Here is a 14,268-nt window from a genome sequence, read left to right as displayed (position 1 = left end):
GCCTAGACCCTTTTCTGATGAAGGGTCTAGGCCCGAAACGTCAGCCTTTCTGCTCCTATGATGCTGCTTGGCCTGCTGTGTTCATCCAGCCCTGCACCTTGTTGTCTCGGATTCTCCAGCATCTGCAGTTCCTACTATCTCCGACACTTACTGAAACGTTGCTTTGGCAGACAGCGTAATTTATAAAATGGAAAATAGCATGCTGAAGCAGAAGGGCATGCTCTTCCTGCAGGTATTTATACAGAAAGACATCGACAATACAACACAGAAACTGGCCACTGTATCCCATCAAGCCTGTTTTGGTTTCAGCCTGCCATGTGAGCAAATAATCAAAATCAAATCTGCTTGTTTCTGACTGCCTTTGCCCCCTCTTCCTCATTCTGGCACAGAGCAGGTTGGATCAGACTACCAGTTCTTGACTAGCATAAATATAACATTAAGTGTAAAAATTCTAAGACATAACATTAGTAAAATGCCTGTGTTAAAAAAACACACAGGTTTATAAAGCCGCAGAATATATTACTAGGCAGCAATATGTAAGAATAGATGAGAGGGATTTTGAAGAAAATAGGTAAAAAGAGAAATGGTTACTAGGCAAATACATAAGATTAGAACCTAGCACTCGGATAAAAGATAAACACCTTCAAAATAGGTGGTTAGGCAAAACTGCCAATTCCCATGTGGTAACTTGGATGTGTATTTGATATTGGGCTTGGGAGAACTAGACGTTTTGAGGTGACTTCATTCCTGAAGTGGCCAAAACACATTGTCTCACCCAAGTGGGTACAAACAATTGTTTTGATAAAAATTAGGGCTAACAGTCCGGCAGTCACAGCGCAATTTTAATATTAAAGTACAGGAACTTGCAATGAATTGCTCAAACAAACGCCGGACTGTGCAACGTTTTATCCAAGTCTAAGGCTAGAATCATCGTGAAATCTCATACAAAATCCTTGAGTGTCTGCCTAACTGCGAAAATGCAACATTTAAAGACACTATAAGAAACACCAAGCAGTACCTTCACACCACAAACTTAATACAGATTATGATATTCAGCAAAAAGTTAAATACTCACGAACCTAAATGGCAGCGGATCCGAACATTTGTGGGACCATAGTGTTCAGTAATGAGTGTTTCTGGGCTCATTACGGAGAAGCAGGCATTCCCAAAGACATTGTTACTGATGAAAGTGCGAAGACTGCCGAGCAACCGGTACGTCCGAGGGCACCTTCTGCAATTATTGGAAATGCAGATGCCCTGGTTAACCAGATAGAAGGTGAACCATTCGCCTCTGGGGGTGCTGTTAACCTTCCATCCCTGTGGAAGGCTGCAGTTCGAGAATGCCTTGAAGATCAGTTCAAACTCAGCCAGGATAGCTTGGTAGTTCCGTTCCAGCAGCTCTACATCGTGCTTCTGGGCATCACGTGAAAAGTAAGGGGTTGTCGGCAAGTCAGGTAGGAAGAAAACTTCCGGTTTTTGAATGGATGGCCTGTTGTTCAAATACCGGCTCTGTTCCCGGATTCCTTTATGGATCCGTCCCATTCCTGACCACGAGTAGTGCTTCGCATATTCCTGCAGATTGTGATAAAGCTTCTGACTGCGTCCCTCATTATGAGTGCACCTTACGCAATCGACAGACTGGCAGTACATGTAACCATTTTGCAAACCATTTACATCGGTGCTCTGCATCATGGCATTCACTGGTGCATAGCTGCGAGGCTGCTCACTGCCTACATGGTAACAGTACCACACAAAAAGTGCCAGGATGCAGGCAAAGGTGGTCACTGCAGTCACATCGCAGTCTCTCAGAGCCTGCAAGCTCGCTAGAACTAAGCTTTTCATTTGGTCCAGTGTCAGGTCCCAGTCTGTGAACCACTCTATGAACATGTTCCCAAGCTTCTGGTTAGTTTGTTGTAACAAGGCAATGCTGTCAGTTCTCGACTTTTGCAAAGGCACCCACACCATGCAGGGTTAGTAATTTTTTTAATTGACAGGCAAGGATGGCATCTTGGCTCCAAAGCACTGTGTCAGCAGCCAGGAAACATTTAGTCTGTCTGCACATCTCACAGAACATACACATTACCACGATCCTCCTGCTGCATAGAAGAGAAACAGCAAGCCTCGATTTAGATTGCTGTTTTATACAGCATCTGGTTATAAATCAGCATCGCTAAAACCCCAGGTTCCTAAAAATAAAGAGCATAGAAACAAACATATATACGCAGACGATTAGTTCCATATTAGATAGAGAATATTATGTACATATTATTGACATTTAAACATTGTTTTAAGTCAACCTTATAATCGTGCACTTTTGATAAAGGTAAGAATGTTTATTTTAAAACGGAGTGCTGTGCAATTGAGAATAAATTATACAAAATTCCAGGAAAATCAACTTGTGAAAAATCATTTTATAATAATTTAACACTGTAAAACCTTGAAGATACAGCACTGGGCAAGGATGCAGGGTTGGCTAAAACAGTAGGCAAGTCAACGATTATCAGATACATTTGGTGGTCTTAGAATCCAGCTAAAATTTCTCAACATAAATTTTCCCCATTATACACAAGAGGACAATCTGAAATACTATTAGTAAAGGGATGAGTTCAGTGGATCATTAGCAACAAACGCTAGACTCAATTTTAAATGAAGTTTCTTTTCGGAAATAAGCCCGTATTTCTGTATTTTAACACCCACCCACCCAACCACAATGATACAGACAAAATAACACCAGTGGGGTAACTATCAGGAAAGATTTAAAAGAGAGAAAAGAAGACAGAGAGCAGCTTTTATAATTAAGGTCTTTGTTTGGTTGGTTCAAAGAAACTGGCTCTAAATGTGGGTAAGCAAGGACTAGAGGGCACAAGTACATGTAGGCTATTAACAGATCAAATAACTTTAGGAGGAATTTCTTTATAGAGAATGTTGACAATACAGAACAAGCCACTATATGGAGTAAATGAAGCAGATGACATTCATTCAAGGGGAGGCATGATGAATATTTGAGAGTTAGAGAGGAGAGAGCAATGGCCTTGGTGGCGAGTGATAAATGACCAGGCTGGTGGCATTTCTGGAGTGTAAACACTGACCTGGCCAAGTTCTGTGCTACAGACTTTATGTAATAAGTAAGCACGACCCAAAGGGAACTGAAGAAACTGGGAGAAGATGCCCTCGCACATCCCACATTGTCTTGTTTAAATTTGGAAAATGTACATAACATTGCACCATGTAAGTTAGAATTTGTGGAAAGCTACTGGTTTACTGCACTATGGGTGCAATTTTACAAATATTTTCATTAAAAAAAGTCACTTCATTGACAATGATATAGAAAAGCACCAACATAATGGCGCTCTTTTAATGTTCTGTGGCTGCCAATTCCTATCACACCGACACCTGGCTCTCCAAATCTTCTCCATCAATCCTGTGCCAGCTCACCAAATAAGCATTGCCCATAGTGTCAGTTTCCTACCTTCTCACAGAAATCTGCATGTTGATCCTTTTCAAGTAATCATCTAGTTCCCTTTTGGAATACTCAGGCAGCATGTTCCAGGTCTTAACCACTCACCACATGTTCAACGTTTATCCTCATATTACTTTGCTTTTATTATTCAATTTGTGCCTTCTTGTTCTTGATCCTTTCAAGAGTGGGAATATTTTCTCCCTATTTGCATCTTCAGATTTTCCCTCAGCCATCATTTCAAGAACAGCCCCAGCTTCTCAATTTTCATTAATAAAGTTCTTCATTCCTAGAGCCATTCTCGTAACTCTCTTTTGCACTCTGTTCAATAACTTTAAATCTTTCTGAAAGTGTGGTGCCTGGAACAGGATGCAATACTCTATTTGAGGCTGAACTAATGTTTTATATAAATTCAACAAAGTCCTTGCTCTTGCTGTCTATGCCTCTAATATTAAAGGCTAGAATGCTGAAAGCTTTGACTGCTGTCACAATTACCCAGTGACCTTCAAAGATTAATGCATTTATATCCCCCAATCTCCCTGTTCCTGCACTCCCTTTAGAACTTTGCCCTTTGTTTTGCCTATGGTCTTCCAACCAAATAAAATAACACCACAACTTCTCTGCATTGAAATTCATCTGTCATCTATCTGCCCACTCCACCAACTTGTATATGCTCTTACAAAGTTCTACACTATCATCCTCAGTTTACAACACTTCCAAGTTTTACTTCATTCACAAATTTTGAAATTGTGCCGTGTTCACCAAGGCCTACGTCATTAATATACATCAAGAAAAGCAAGGATCCTAACACTGACCCCTGGAGAACTCCACTGCAAACCTCCCTAGACTGGAAAACATTCATTAACCATTACCCTGTTTCCTGTCATACAGCCAATTATCCATCCATGTTGCTACTGACTCTTTTATTCTAAGCTATAACTTTGCTCACGTCTTGTTGTTCACAACAGATGCACTGTCTACTCAGTTAAGCTGCCCAAATTATCATGGCTAGCATAAACATGTATTTTCCCTCTTCTGCAGTGAACCGGATTTGAAAAAGGAAACTAATTCCAATAACATACTTATCCTAAGACGTGATCTATGTTATAAATGGTCGTATTTGGATAAATACTTCCACATACTTCAATGGTTTTCCCAAATCAAAAAAAAAAGCCAACAGTTTGTCCATAGTTAATTTGCTGGCAATTTTGTCCTTTCTGATCATAAATACATTAACTATTAGGGACATTAATTCAAAAACAGAAAACGATGTAACATTCAGCAGGTCAACAGCCAAGGCATTGACTAATAATACGTAAGAACATAAGAATTTTGGAGGAGATTTGCAGCTCGGGTTGTGGATGTTGAGGTTGGTTGGCTCACCAAGCTCGTTCGTTGTTCCACAGATGTTTCATTACCCTGCTGGGTAATATCATCTGTGCAAACCGGGCGGGAAAGCACACCGACGCTTCATCGAAGGCTGCACTGATGATGTTACCCAGCAGGGTAATGAAACGTCTGCGGAACAACAAACCAGCTCGGCGAGCCAACCAACCTCAAGAACATAAGAAATAGCAGCAGGAGATGGCCATCTGGCCCATCGAGCCTGCTCCGCCATTCATGGCTGATTTTATCATGGACTCAGCTCCACTTACCTGCCTGCTCACCATAACCCCTAATTCCTTTACCGTTCAAAAAAATCTATTTTTCCCTTAAAAGCATTCAATAAGGTAGGCTCAACTGCTTCACTGGGCAGGGAATTCCAGATTCACAACCCTTTGGTTCCTCCTCAACTAAGTCCTAAATCTGCTCCCCCTTATTTTGAGGCTATGTCCCCTAGTTCTAGTTTTACCTGCCAGTGGAAACAACCTCCCTGCTTCTATCTTATCTATTCCTTTATAATTTTATATGTTTCTAGAAGATTCCCCCCTCATTCTTCTAAATTCCAATGAGTATAGTCCAGTCTTCTCAATCTCTCCTCATAAGCCAACCCTGTCAATTCCAGAACCAACCTTGTAAACCTCCACTGCACCCCCTCCAGTGCCAGTATATCCTTTCTCAAGTAAGGAGGCCAAAACTGTGGCCTCGAGCACCCTACACAGCTGCAGCATAACCTCTCTATTTTTAAACTCCACCCCTCTCGCAATGAAGGACAATATTCCATTTGCCTTCTTAATTACCTAACATTTTGTAATTCATGCACAAGGTCACCCAGATCCTCTGCACAGCCATAATCAATTACCATTATTGATCAGGTTACGTGTGCAAAATGGGTTTCTCCCAAACATCATGTGCAATTTTGGTGAAAAATTTGAAAAAAAAAACTACAGTGAAGTGACCACTTAAGTCCTGATATGCTAGTCTAAAGCGAAAATTGGAATAGCATGACTTTGTTTATTTTTGGCATCTGTTCCTTGAATTTTAAAGGTCTCAAGCTCTGGAATTCCATCCCCAAAGCTCCCTCCTGAAGACGGTCCTTCAAAATGACCTTGCTGTCCAAGTGTTGACCACCAGTCTAAATATCTCTTATCTGCCTCAATGTTTCTTTTAAGCTCTTGTGAAGTTCCTTGGATATTGAATCACTCATATATTGTTTCCATTATCCACGACTGGAAGTGTACTGGTGCTTGACTCTGATAAAAATATTTGCATTCACTTTTATTATAGCACCTTTACTATGAGGGAATACTAGCTAATTTGCCTACTTCAGTGCAGAAATACTGAGGGCAACTTCTGATTAACATCATCCCATCCACTTCTCTTCCCAGCTGAAACAAGCGAACTCAACAAAGGCTGCTGATCAAACCAAAGGCCTTTGTAAATAAATTTTGCACCAAGCTGAAAAACTAATCCAGTTTTGAACCAATGCAAGCGCTACAGCTCTACAGTAAAATGTGATTTAATGAGCAAATGCTATATAGTTTTGTAGATCATCATCTAATTTAGAAGAAATTAAGAGAGTCAGGGAAGGTACTAGTGAGTTTAGCAGCTTTAAAAGTGGATAATTCTGCAGGCCCAGATCTGATGCATCCCAGGCCATTGAGGGAGGTAAGCAAAGAGATGTAAAAGGCCTTGGCAGTGTCGTTCAAAGCCTTTCTGGCCACAGGTGGTGGGTAAGTTATTGAAGGGGATTCTGAGGGACAGAGCCTACATTATTTGGAAAGACAAGGACTGATTATTGATCATCAATATGGCTTTGTGTATGGGAAATCATGTTTCACTAACTTCATTTGAGTTTTTTTTTGAAAAAGTGACAAAGAAGATTGATGAAGGCAGAACAGTGGATGGCGACTCCATAGACTTCAACAAAACATTCAACAAGGTTCTGCATTGTAGAATGGTTAGCAAAATTAGATCACATGGAACCCAGGGAGAGCTAGCCATTTGGATACAAAATTGGCTGCAAGGTAGGAGATGGAGTGATGGTGGAGGGTTGTTTTTCAGACTGGAGGCCTGTGACCAGCTGTGTGCCGCAAGAATTGGTGCTGAGTCCACTGTTTTTTGTCATTTACAAGAAGGATTTGGATGTGAATATTGGAGGAATGGTTAGTAAGTTTGCAGATGACACCAAAATTGGTGGTTAGCGGACAGTGAAAAAGGCTATCTCAAAGTACAATAGGACCTTGATCAGATGGAACGATGTGCCGAGGAGTAGCAAATGGAGTTTAAGTTAGGTAAATGAGGTGTTGCAATTTGGTAAGACAAATCAGGGCAGGACTTATACTGTTAATGGCAGGGTTCTGCAACATATTACTGAACAAAGAGACCTTAGGGTGCAAGTTCATTGTTCCTTGAAGGCAGAGTCACAGGTAGATAGGGTAGTGAAGGTGGCGTTTGGTATGCTTGCCTTTATTAGTCACTACATTGAGTATAGGAGTTAGGATATCATGTTATGGCTGTACAAGACATTGGTTAGGCTACTTTTGGAATACTACATTCAATTCTGGTCTCCCTGTTATAGGAAAGACGGTGTTAAACTTGAAAGGGTAGAGAAAAGATTAACAAGGACTTTGCCAGGGTTGGAGGGTTTGAGTTATAGGGAGAGGCTGAATAGGTTGAGGCTATTTTCCCTGAAGTGAAGGTTGAGGGGTGACCTTATAGAGGTTTATAAAAATCATGAGCAGCATGAATAGGGTGAATAGCCAAGGCTTTTTTCCCAGGGTAGGGGAGTCTGGAGGGCATAGGTTTAAGGTGAGAGCGGAAGATAAAAAATGGACCTAAGGGACAACTTTTCCACACAAAGGGTGGCACATGTATAGAATGAACTGCCAGTGACTGTTCTGAAGAAGGGTTACCGGACCCAAAACGTTAACTCTGTTTTTTCCTTCACAGATGCTGCCAGACCTGCTGAACTTTTCCAGCAACTTCTGTTTTTGTTCCTGATTTACAGCATCCGCAGTTCTTTCAGTTTTTATTTAGTACTAATGAGGGTAATACATTTGATGTGGTCTATATTGTTTTCTGAGGAAGTCCCTTGTGGCAGTCTGATCAAATAAGAAACAGCTCACAGGACCCAAGGCAAAATGGCACACTGGATCCAAATTTAGTTGAAAAGCAAGAAACAGAGGATGATGGCAAAGGGATGTTTATTTCCAGTGGGGCTCCATAGAGCTCGGTACTGGGGCCTTTGCTGTTGTGAAGTTCAATAATGATCTAGACATAAATGCAGAGAGACAATTCTAGCACAAGTGGTGTCCAAAATTGCACATGCTTCGAAAAGTCTGTCTCTCTCTCTCTCTCAAAACACTCAGCCTTCAAGTTTCTGCTGAAATCAGTATGCATATCACTAAATGGAAATAAACAAAGAACTGCAGATGCTGGAGATGTGAAACTGAAATTGTTGGTGAAACTCAGGTCTGTTAATAACTGTGGGAGAAAATAGTTAAGGTTTCGATTCAGGTGACTCTTCTTCAGAAGTTGATGGAAACACCAAATGGAAAAACCTGCCACAAACCAGGACAATCGGACAGTGTTTTGAAATGTAATTTAAACAAAAAGATTGAACCAAATTCTTAAGATATATTTAAGAATGATAATGTGATAAAGTTTGATTAATACAACTGAACCACAATAACAATTTACCACCTTCTGAGAAATCCAATTTCAAATTACAAGAATTACTTTTAAAGATTATATGAAACTCTTGTGTATTTTGGTGTGTAGGTTGTATACATGACATTCCCTCTCCTTCTTTCAGCTTTTTTAAAAAACATTGTCTGAAATTCACCTGCTTCAGTCACCCAAGATATTAATTCATCTTTTCTTTCCAGATACCGACTGCCCAACCAAAAGTTGGAGCTTTGACAGTTTTTGATAAAGTACAAGCACACAGATTGGTAGGGTAGCTGACCTGATGGGAGGCTATTAACTGAAGGATATCAGAACAGGCTAATTTGGAAACTTGATGCCAGAGACTGAATTCACACAGGGCTTCCAAACAAAATTAGTGAAGCACCAATCTCTTTTACATCTTCAAAAGATGATGTTTCGACAATTGTTAATAAATGTCAAGTACAACGAAAGCTTTTGCAACACACTATTTAACAATTGGATGACGTTTAGAAGACCATAACACTGTCTGCTGATGTGAAAAAAGCATAAATTAAGTTGTCACACGCTAACTGGATGTGGAGGTTGTGTTGTTTGGATTTGTCATGCAGCACCCTGTAGCTATGTGAGCAGTGCACATTCTGTGAAGGTCAAAAAAACAAAAGACTCCTCAGCTTTAAACCCTGCAAGATACAGAATGCTGACAGGTCAATAACTGCTCGTATGAGAACTAGAAAGGGTAAAGTGAAGGCCATTGAGCATCAGGGGTTCAAGGGAACACTGGATGCTGAGAATACAACTATATTGTGATATCACCTCCGAATTATGAGTAACCTTGCTGATGCTCAAATATTTACACATTGGTAGTATTTACAGAAGTGCTCCTTTTTTGTATTGGAGATTTTCAAATTAGATTTTAAGCAGAATAAGCTTTAACTGCAGATTCACGAAACAGGATTACATAATCCACTACAGATGTGCTGTTTACTTTAGCCTCGGATTCATTATTCTGCGTCAGGATTGCTGCTGTAAAGTCAGGGGAATCACAGAAAGCGTGTGTTTTAAGAAACGATCACTAACACAGCAATGTTTTGAAAGCTTGCACACACAATGCTCTGCATGGGAAGATTTCAATTGTGAAATAGAGAGGCTAGCATTTATACTGTGCCTCTCAGGATCATTGACCATCCCAAATCTCTTTACAACTTGTTCTGATGCCTGACAGGTCAGCCAGTTTGAACAGTGCATAAAAAACAGCAATGGTTGAGGGCAGAATATTGACCAGAACAGAAATTGCCTGCTGTCCTTCAAATCAGCATCATGGGATCTTTGACACCAACCCACAAGGACAAACTGTGCCTTGGTTTACAGTGTCACTCAAAAGGCAACACCTATAACAATGCAGCAATCCCTAAGCAATGGACTGAAGTATTTAAAAAACAATTTAGGATTTGAACCCACGTGCATCTGATTGAGATGCTACTGAGCCACAAATTACAATCTGGTTAATTATAGGGAGGCAAAGGCACAGCATTGTCTCCAAAACATAACACAGAAAAGGAGAAAAATAAAGGAAAGAGGAAAGTTCAGACTGACAGTTCTGAAGGGTGACTTGAAACATCAACTCTGCTTTGAGTTTCTCCACAAATTTGTTTTTGTTTAAAAAACCCTCGCAATAATATTCTGATAAGTGCTGAAGTTGAATTTGTCTGAAACTATTAAATCAACCTCTCCCTGATGAAATGAAAGCTGTGCCTTTAGTGTATGCTTCTACAATGCATAGTTTCTCAAATCTCAAACGTAGTAGTGCCTATTCTTTTCAAGCTTAAACAAATGCTTATACTGGGATTGCTTATAACTCATCATTTCTTTGCATCTCTTTTAGCTTTGATAATCACACATGGACCATACATATCAGGAATGCCCAAGGTTCACTTCTCAGTGCATGCAGTGTTAGCTGATCTCTATTGGGATAAGGTTAAGCTACAACGAGCAGAGCAGTCTTAGATTTGAAGGGGGAGGGTCCAGCAATTCCAATTAAAAATACATGTGTGTGTGGGGCAAGCAAAGGCAAGACTGGTCAAAGCTATGATAGTGAAATAAAACTTGGTGATATTCTCAAATGAAACCTTGCATGTAAACATTGATGACATATCAAAGAGTGATTGGCAACCATGACAATGACTTCAGAAGAGACTGAAAATAAAGACTGGTAACTACATAGTATCTTCATGACCCTAAGACATCCGAAAGCACTTTTCAGCCAGTCAATGAAGTGCTGTTGAAGTGGACTCGCTGATGTAATGTGGGAAACAAAGCGGCTAATTTGCACACAGCAAGCTCCTGCAAACAGCCAAGTGATGTCGACCAGATAATCTGTTTTTGCGATGTTGATTGAGGGATAAACATTGACCAAGATATCCCTGGGTAGAACTCAAAGTAGTGCACCAAAGAGGGCAACTAGATCTCCAGTTTAACATCTCATCCGAAAGACAGCTTTCAGAAATGTAGTCCTTCGGTACCACACTGGAGTGTCAGCCTAGATTTTGTGCTCAAGACTTGGAATTTAATTCGAACCCACAATCTTCAATTAAAGTAGCAGAAAAAGAACCACTTTTCTATTGTACTGCAAGTGTGTAGTGCACAAGGTTAAACACAGTACTGTTTAGATCCTCAAATCAGCAGTTATTTTAATTCACCTGCTTGGACATGTGGCAATCTCCAAGGCAGGTGGACTTGAAACGTACCTCCTATTGTGTACTACACCAGTGTAATTTTTTTCATTATTCATACCAGTAAATCTCACCTCTCCAATGAAGGCTAGAAATTTGGTATTGAAATGCTGTGTGGAACCAAACATTTTTCCATTAAAAATTCTTACATGCATAGTGAAAAGACAGTCAGCTCTTTCAAACTGCTTAGAGTCGAAATTCTAGTAAAATAGCAATTTTATAGTCTTAGCCAGTTTAAAAAAAGGACTATATGACACTAATAGTTCTAATTTTCTTCTATAATTTCTTCCCATGCCCCTTCTTCATTTTCTCCCCCACCCCTCAAAAGACATTTATTTATATTATGCATGGTTTCAGAGACATCAATAGCCCTCTGGGACTTTGCTCTAGAGGCCATTCACCATCTAGCAGCCAACACAACATTTTTATTGGAACATGTGGCAGGGGATAGGGGAGTCATTTAGATTACAACCAAGACCAAAGTTCGTCATGGATTATTATAATAAAAATCAGGAGCAGAAACCTACCAAAGATGAGTCCGATTTTCAAGAATCATTTCGAAAGCCGGACGATGCGGCTTTTGTAAATACATGACCTGGTGCAAGTGGATTTGTAATGCACTAACAGCAGATCAACATCACCCTCGTATCTACTATTAACCTCCGTAGTGGTACAACAAAACGCGTATTGTCACTACAGTGAACCAAACCTTGCTGCAAAACCATTATCAATTTAAAATAATCAAACCGCCACCATCTAAGATTTCTTCTCTCCAGCTATTAGCTGACCATTTATTGAAATGCACGCTTGCAAGTCGGCACCACAGATCGTGAGACAGACATCAACATTTGCTATCAACATTTCATGTGCATTGCACCTGCACCAGTATCGAGTACCATTTGCAGCCTAATCTGATGTAAACTCAGCACTGACAGAAAGAAAACAAAACCACCTGTGACACACAAAGTTTAAAGTATAAAACCACATCTCCCGCTCATTCACCTCCTAACCCTCCGGCACAGGGGTTTGAGGTGAGCGATGCGGTGACAGGCCTGAGATTGCAGTCTCTGCTTGACCCCTGCAAGAACGTGACACAAACCAAGCAGCAGTGGTGACCGGGGATTTGGGGGGTTGGGGAGGCGATGGGTGGGAAGGGCCGGGGGGGCGCGAAGAGAGAGGGAAAGAACATATACAAGCGGACATATGGTATAGTACATACATATACACACACACATGCAGCCTGGCTACAAATGCAATTGTAGCAATGCATCGGCATTACGCCAAACGAGGATGATTGCACTATGCATGCCCACCTGAATAATGCTGCCAGCGAGCAGCTTCATTAACCTGCAGCTTCCTCCAGCCAGCCAGACCGTGCGTATTACGTCAGCGCGCCGCTACTCCATCCCCTTCCCCCCACACCAACGGCCGCGCGCGCCCCCTCCCCCGTCCTCCGCCTCCGCCTCCGCCTCGAGTTCTCCACAGGCTTCCCCCAAAACGATATTCCCTTTATGTTTTTCACCACTGGTTAAGATTTTGTTTCCTCGCCGGGGCCGCGATGTCAGAAACAAAACAAACCGGCCGCGGGGATACGGCAGCGGCGGCGCGATATTGTTAAAACTACAACTCCCGCCGGTGGCGCATGCGCAAACAACGAGCCCTCTTGGTATCGAAGATTGGGGGAGGGGGCGGATCGAAAGATAACGTCCCGATCGTCACTGAAACAGCCCCCACCTCCCCCGCCGCCCGCTGGACCTCCTCCAACAGCGCCACCTGAAGGAATGCGCCCACTTACAATTCCGTTCCGCAAACGCAGGACATCCCAAAGCCTCTGGGAATCGCCGGCCGTAATGACTCGAATAGACGCTCCTTTGAAACTGTGGTCCAAAAAGAGCAATTATTTACATTTGAGGAGCCGCAATCTGACATTCGGATGTCAAAAATGGAGAAAAGAATTAGACGTTTTGATGAAGGTTTTTTCTATTTCAAGCGAAGTTGTCACTGATGTGCACTTTTGAAATGAATAACATGAATATCAAACTGTGATGTGGGGGTGCTGGTGTTGGACTGGGGTGGATAAAGTCAGAAATCACACCACATTAGGTTATAGTCCAACAGGTTTATTTGAAATCATAAGCTTTCTAAGCGCTGCCCCTTCGTCAGGTGAATATAAAACAAGCCAAGCCATGAGAATAGGTTTTGATGATCAGATTTTGGAGCCCTACAAGTTCTTAATGGGCTAAATACAACTCTGGAGTCACAGTTTGCAGACTCCAGTCCCACAGCATTTCACAATTCAATGTGTGTTCTACCATTTCATGACTTATCCTAGCTCCTGTCTTACCTGCCTTTCAGGATGGAAATTGCAGAGGCTTTGTCTTTTTTACTGATCTTTATTGGATATGTGTGTTACAATACGAATGCAAGCGCTGGAGAAACTCAGCAGGCCTGGCAGCATCTGAGGAGAGGTAAACAGAGTTAATGAGCTGAATCCAATCCAAATCTTCTGGTGTGATTCTTGTTAACATGGTACTGTTAGCTAATACAGAAAGCTAGGAAAATTCTACGTAGCTTTAGGAGTCATAAAGTTAATAAATTATTGAAAAAATAATTAGGTACAGGATAAATCATATGCTAGAATGGCACAGATTAACCAAGGGCAGTCAGAAATGACAGATCCTGTCGGATTTAGTTGAATGATTTTTTTCTAAGGAGGGCCGATAAAGGTTTGTTGTGGACTGTGTGGGTTTTAGCAAGGTTTTGTGACTGGAACACAAATAGATTTTCACAGGGCTCAACATTAGGGTCCTTTTTTTCATTGCATGTGACGATCGTTTATACTTGAATATAAGGAGCGTGTTTAAGAAATTTGTGGAGAGTACAAAAAGTTGCGGCTGACAAAAGTGCCATAGTTCTATTCTCTCATGAGAGAAAGACAACTGGTGGTGGTTTAACTTGAGGGTTACCATGCCTCAGGTGAGGGAAGAGAGCTTGGAAAGGAAAGACCTTCATGGTAACCTTGGCCGATGC

The 14,268-nt window shown here is 41.3% G+C and overlaps 1 protein-coding gene across 2 annotated transcripts in view; it reads right to left on the bottom strand.

Annotated features, from left to right (window-relative positions):
* LOC109923676 (aspartate beta-hydroxylase domain-containing protein 2-like) overlaps positions 1-12,648 on the bottom strand; it is a 34,022-nt gene extending 21,374 nt beyond the window's left edge. The window contains exons 1-2 of one of the 2 annotated variants that reach the window (XM_048611676.1): positions 12,552-12,648; positions 1,080-2,186 (exon numbers count right to left, since the gene is read on the bottom strand). In XM_048611676.1, the coding sequence (XP_048467633.1) occupies positions 1,080-1,965 (886 nt within the window). In that variant the 5' untranslated portion in view covers positions 1,966-2,186; positions 12,552-12,648. The remainder of the gene's footprint in view (positions 1-1,079; positions 2,187-12,551) is intronic. The other variant, XM_048611677.1, reaches the window with a different exon arrangement.
* Positions 12,649-14,268: the final 1,620 nt, after the last annotated feature.

Source organism: Rhincodon typus, chromosome 24, assembly GCF_021869965.1.
Source record: "Rhincodon typus isolate 14 chromosome 24, sRhiTyp1.1, whole genome shotgun sequence".
Lineage (NCBI taxonomy): Eukaryota > Metazoa > Chordata > Chondrichthyes > Orectolobiformes > Rhincodontidae > Rhincodon > Rhincodon typus.
The sequence above is the reverse complement of the archived record's forward strand: the minus strand, read 5'-3'. Positions and strand labels throughout refer to the sequence as shown.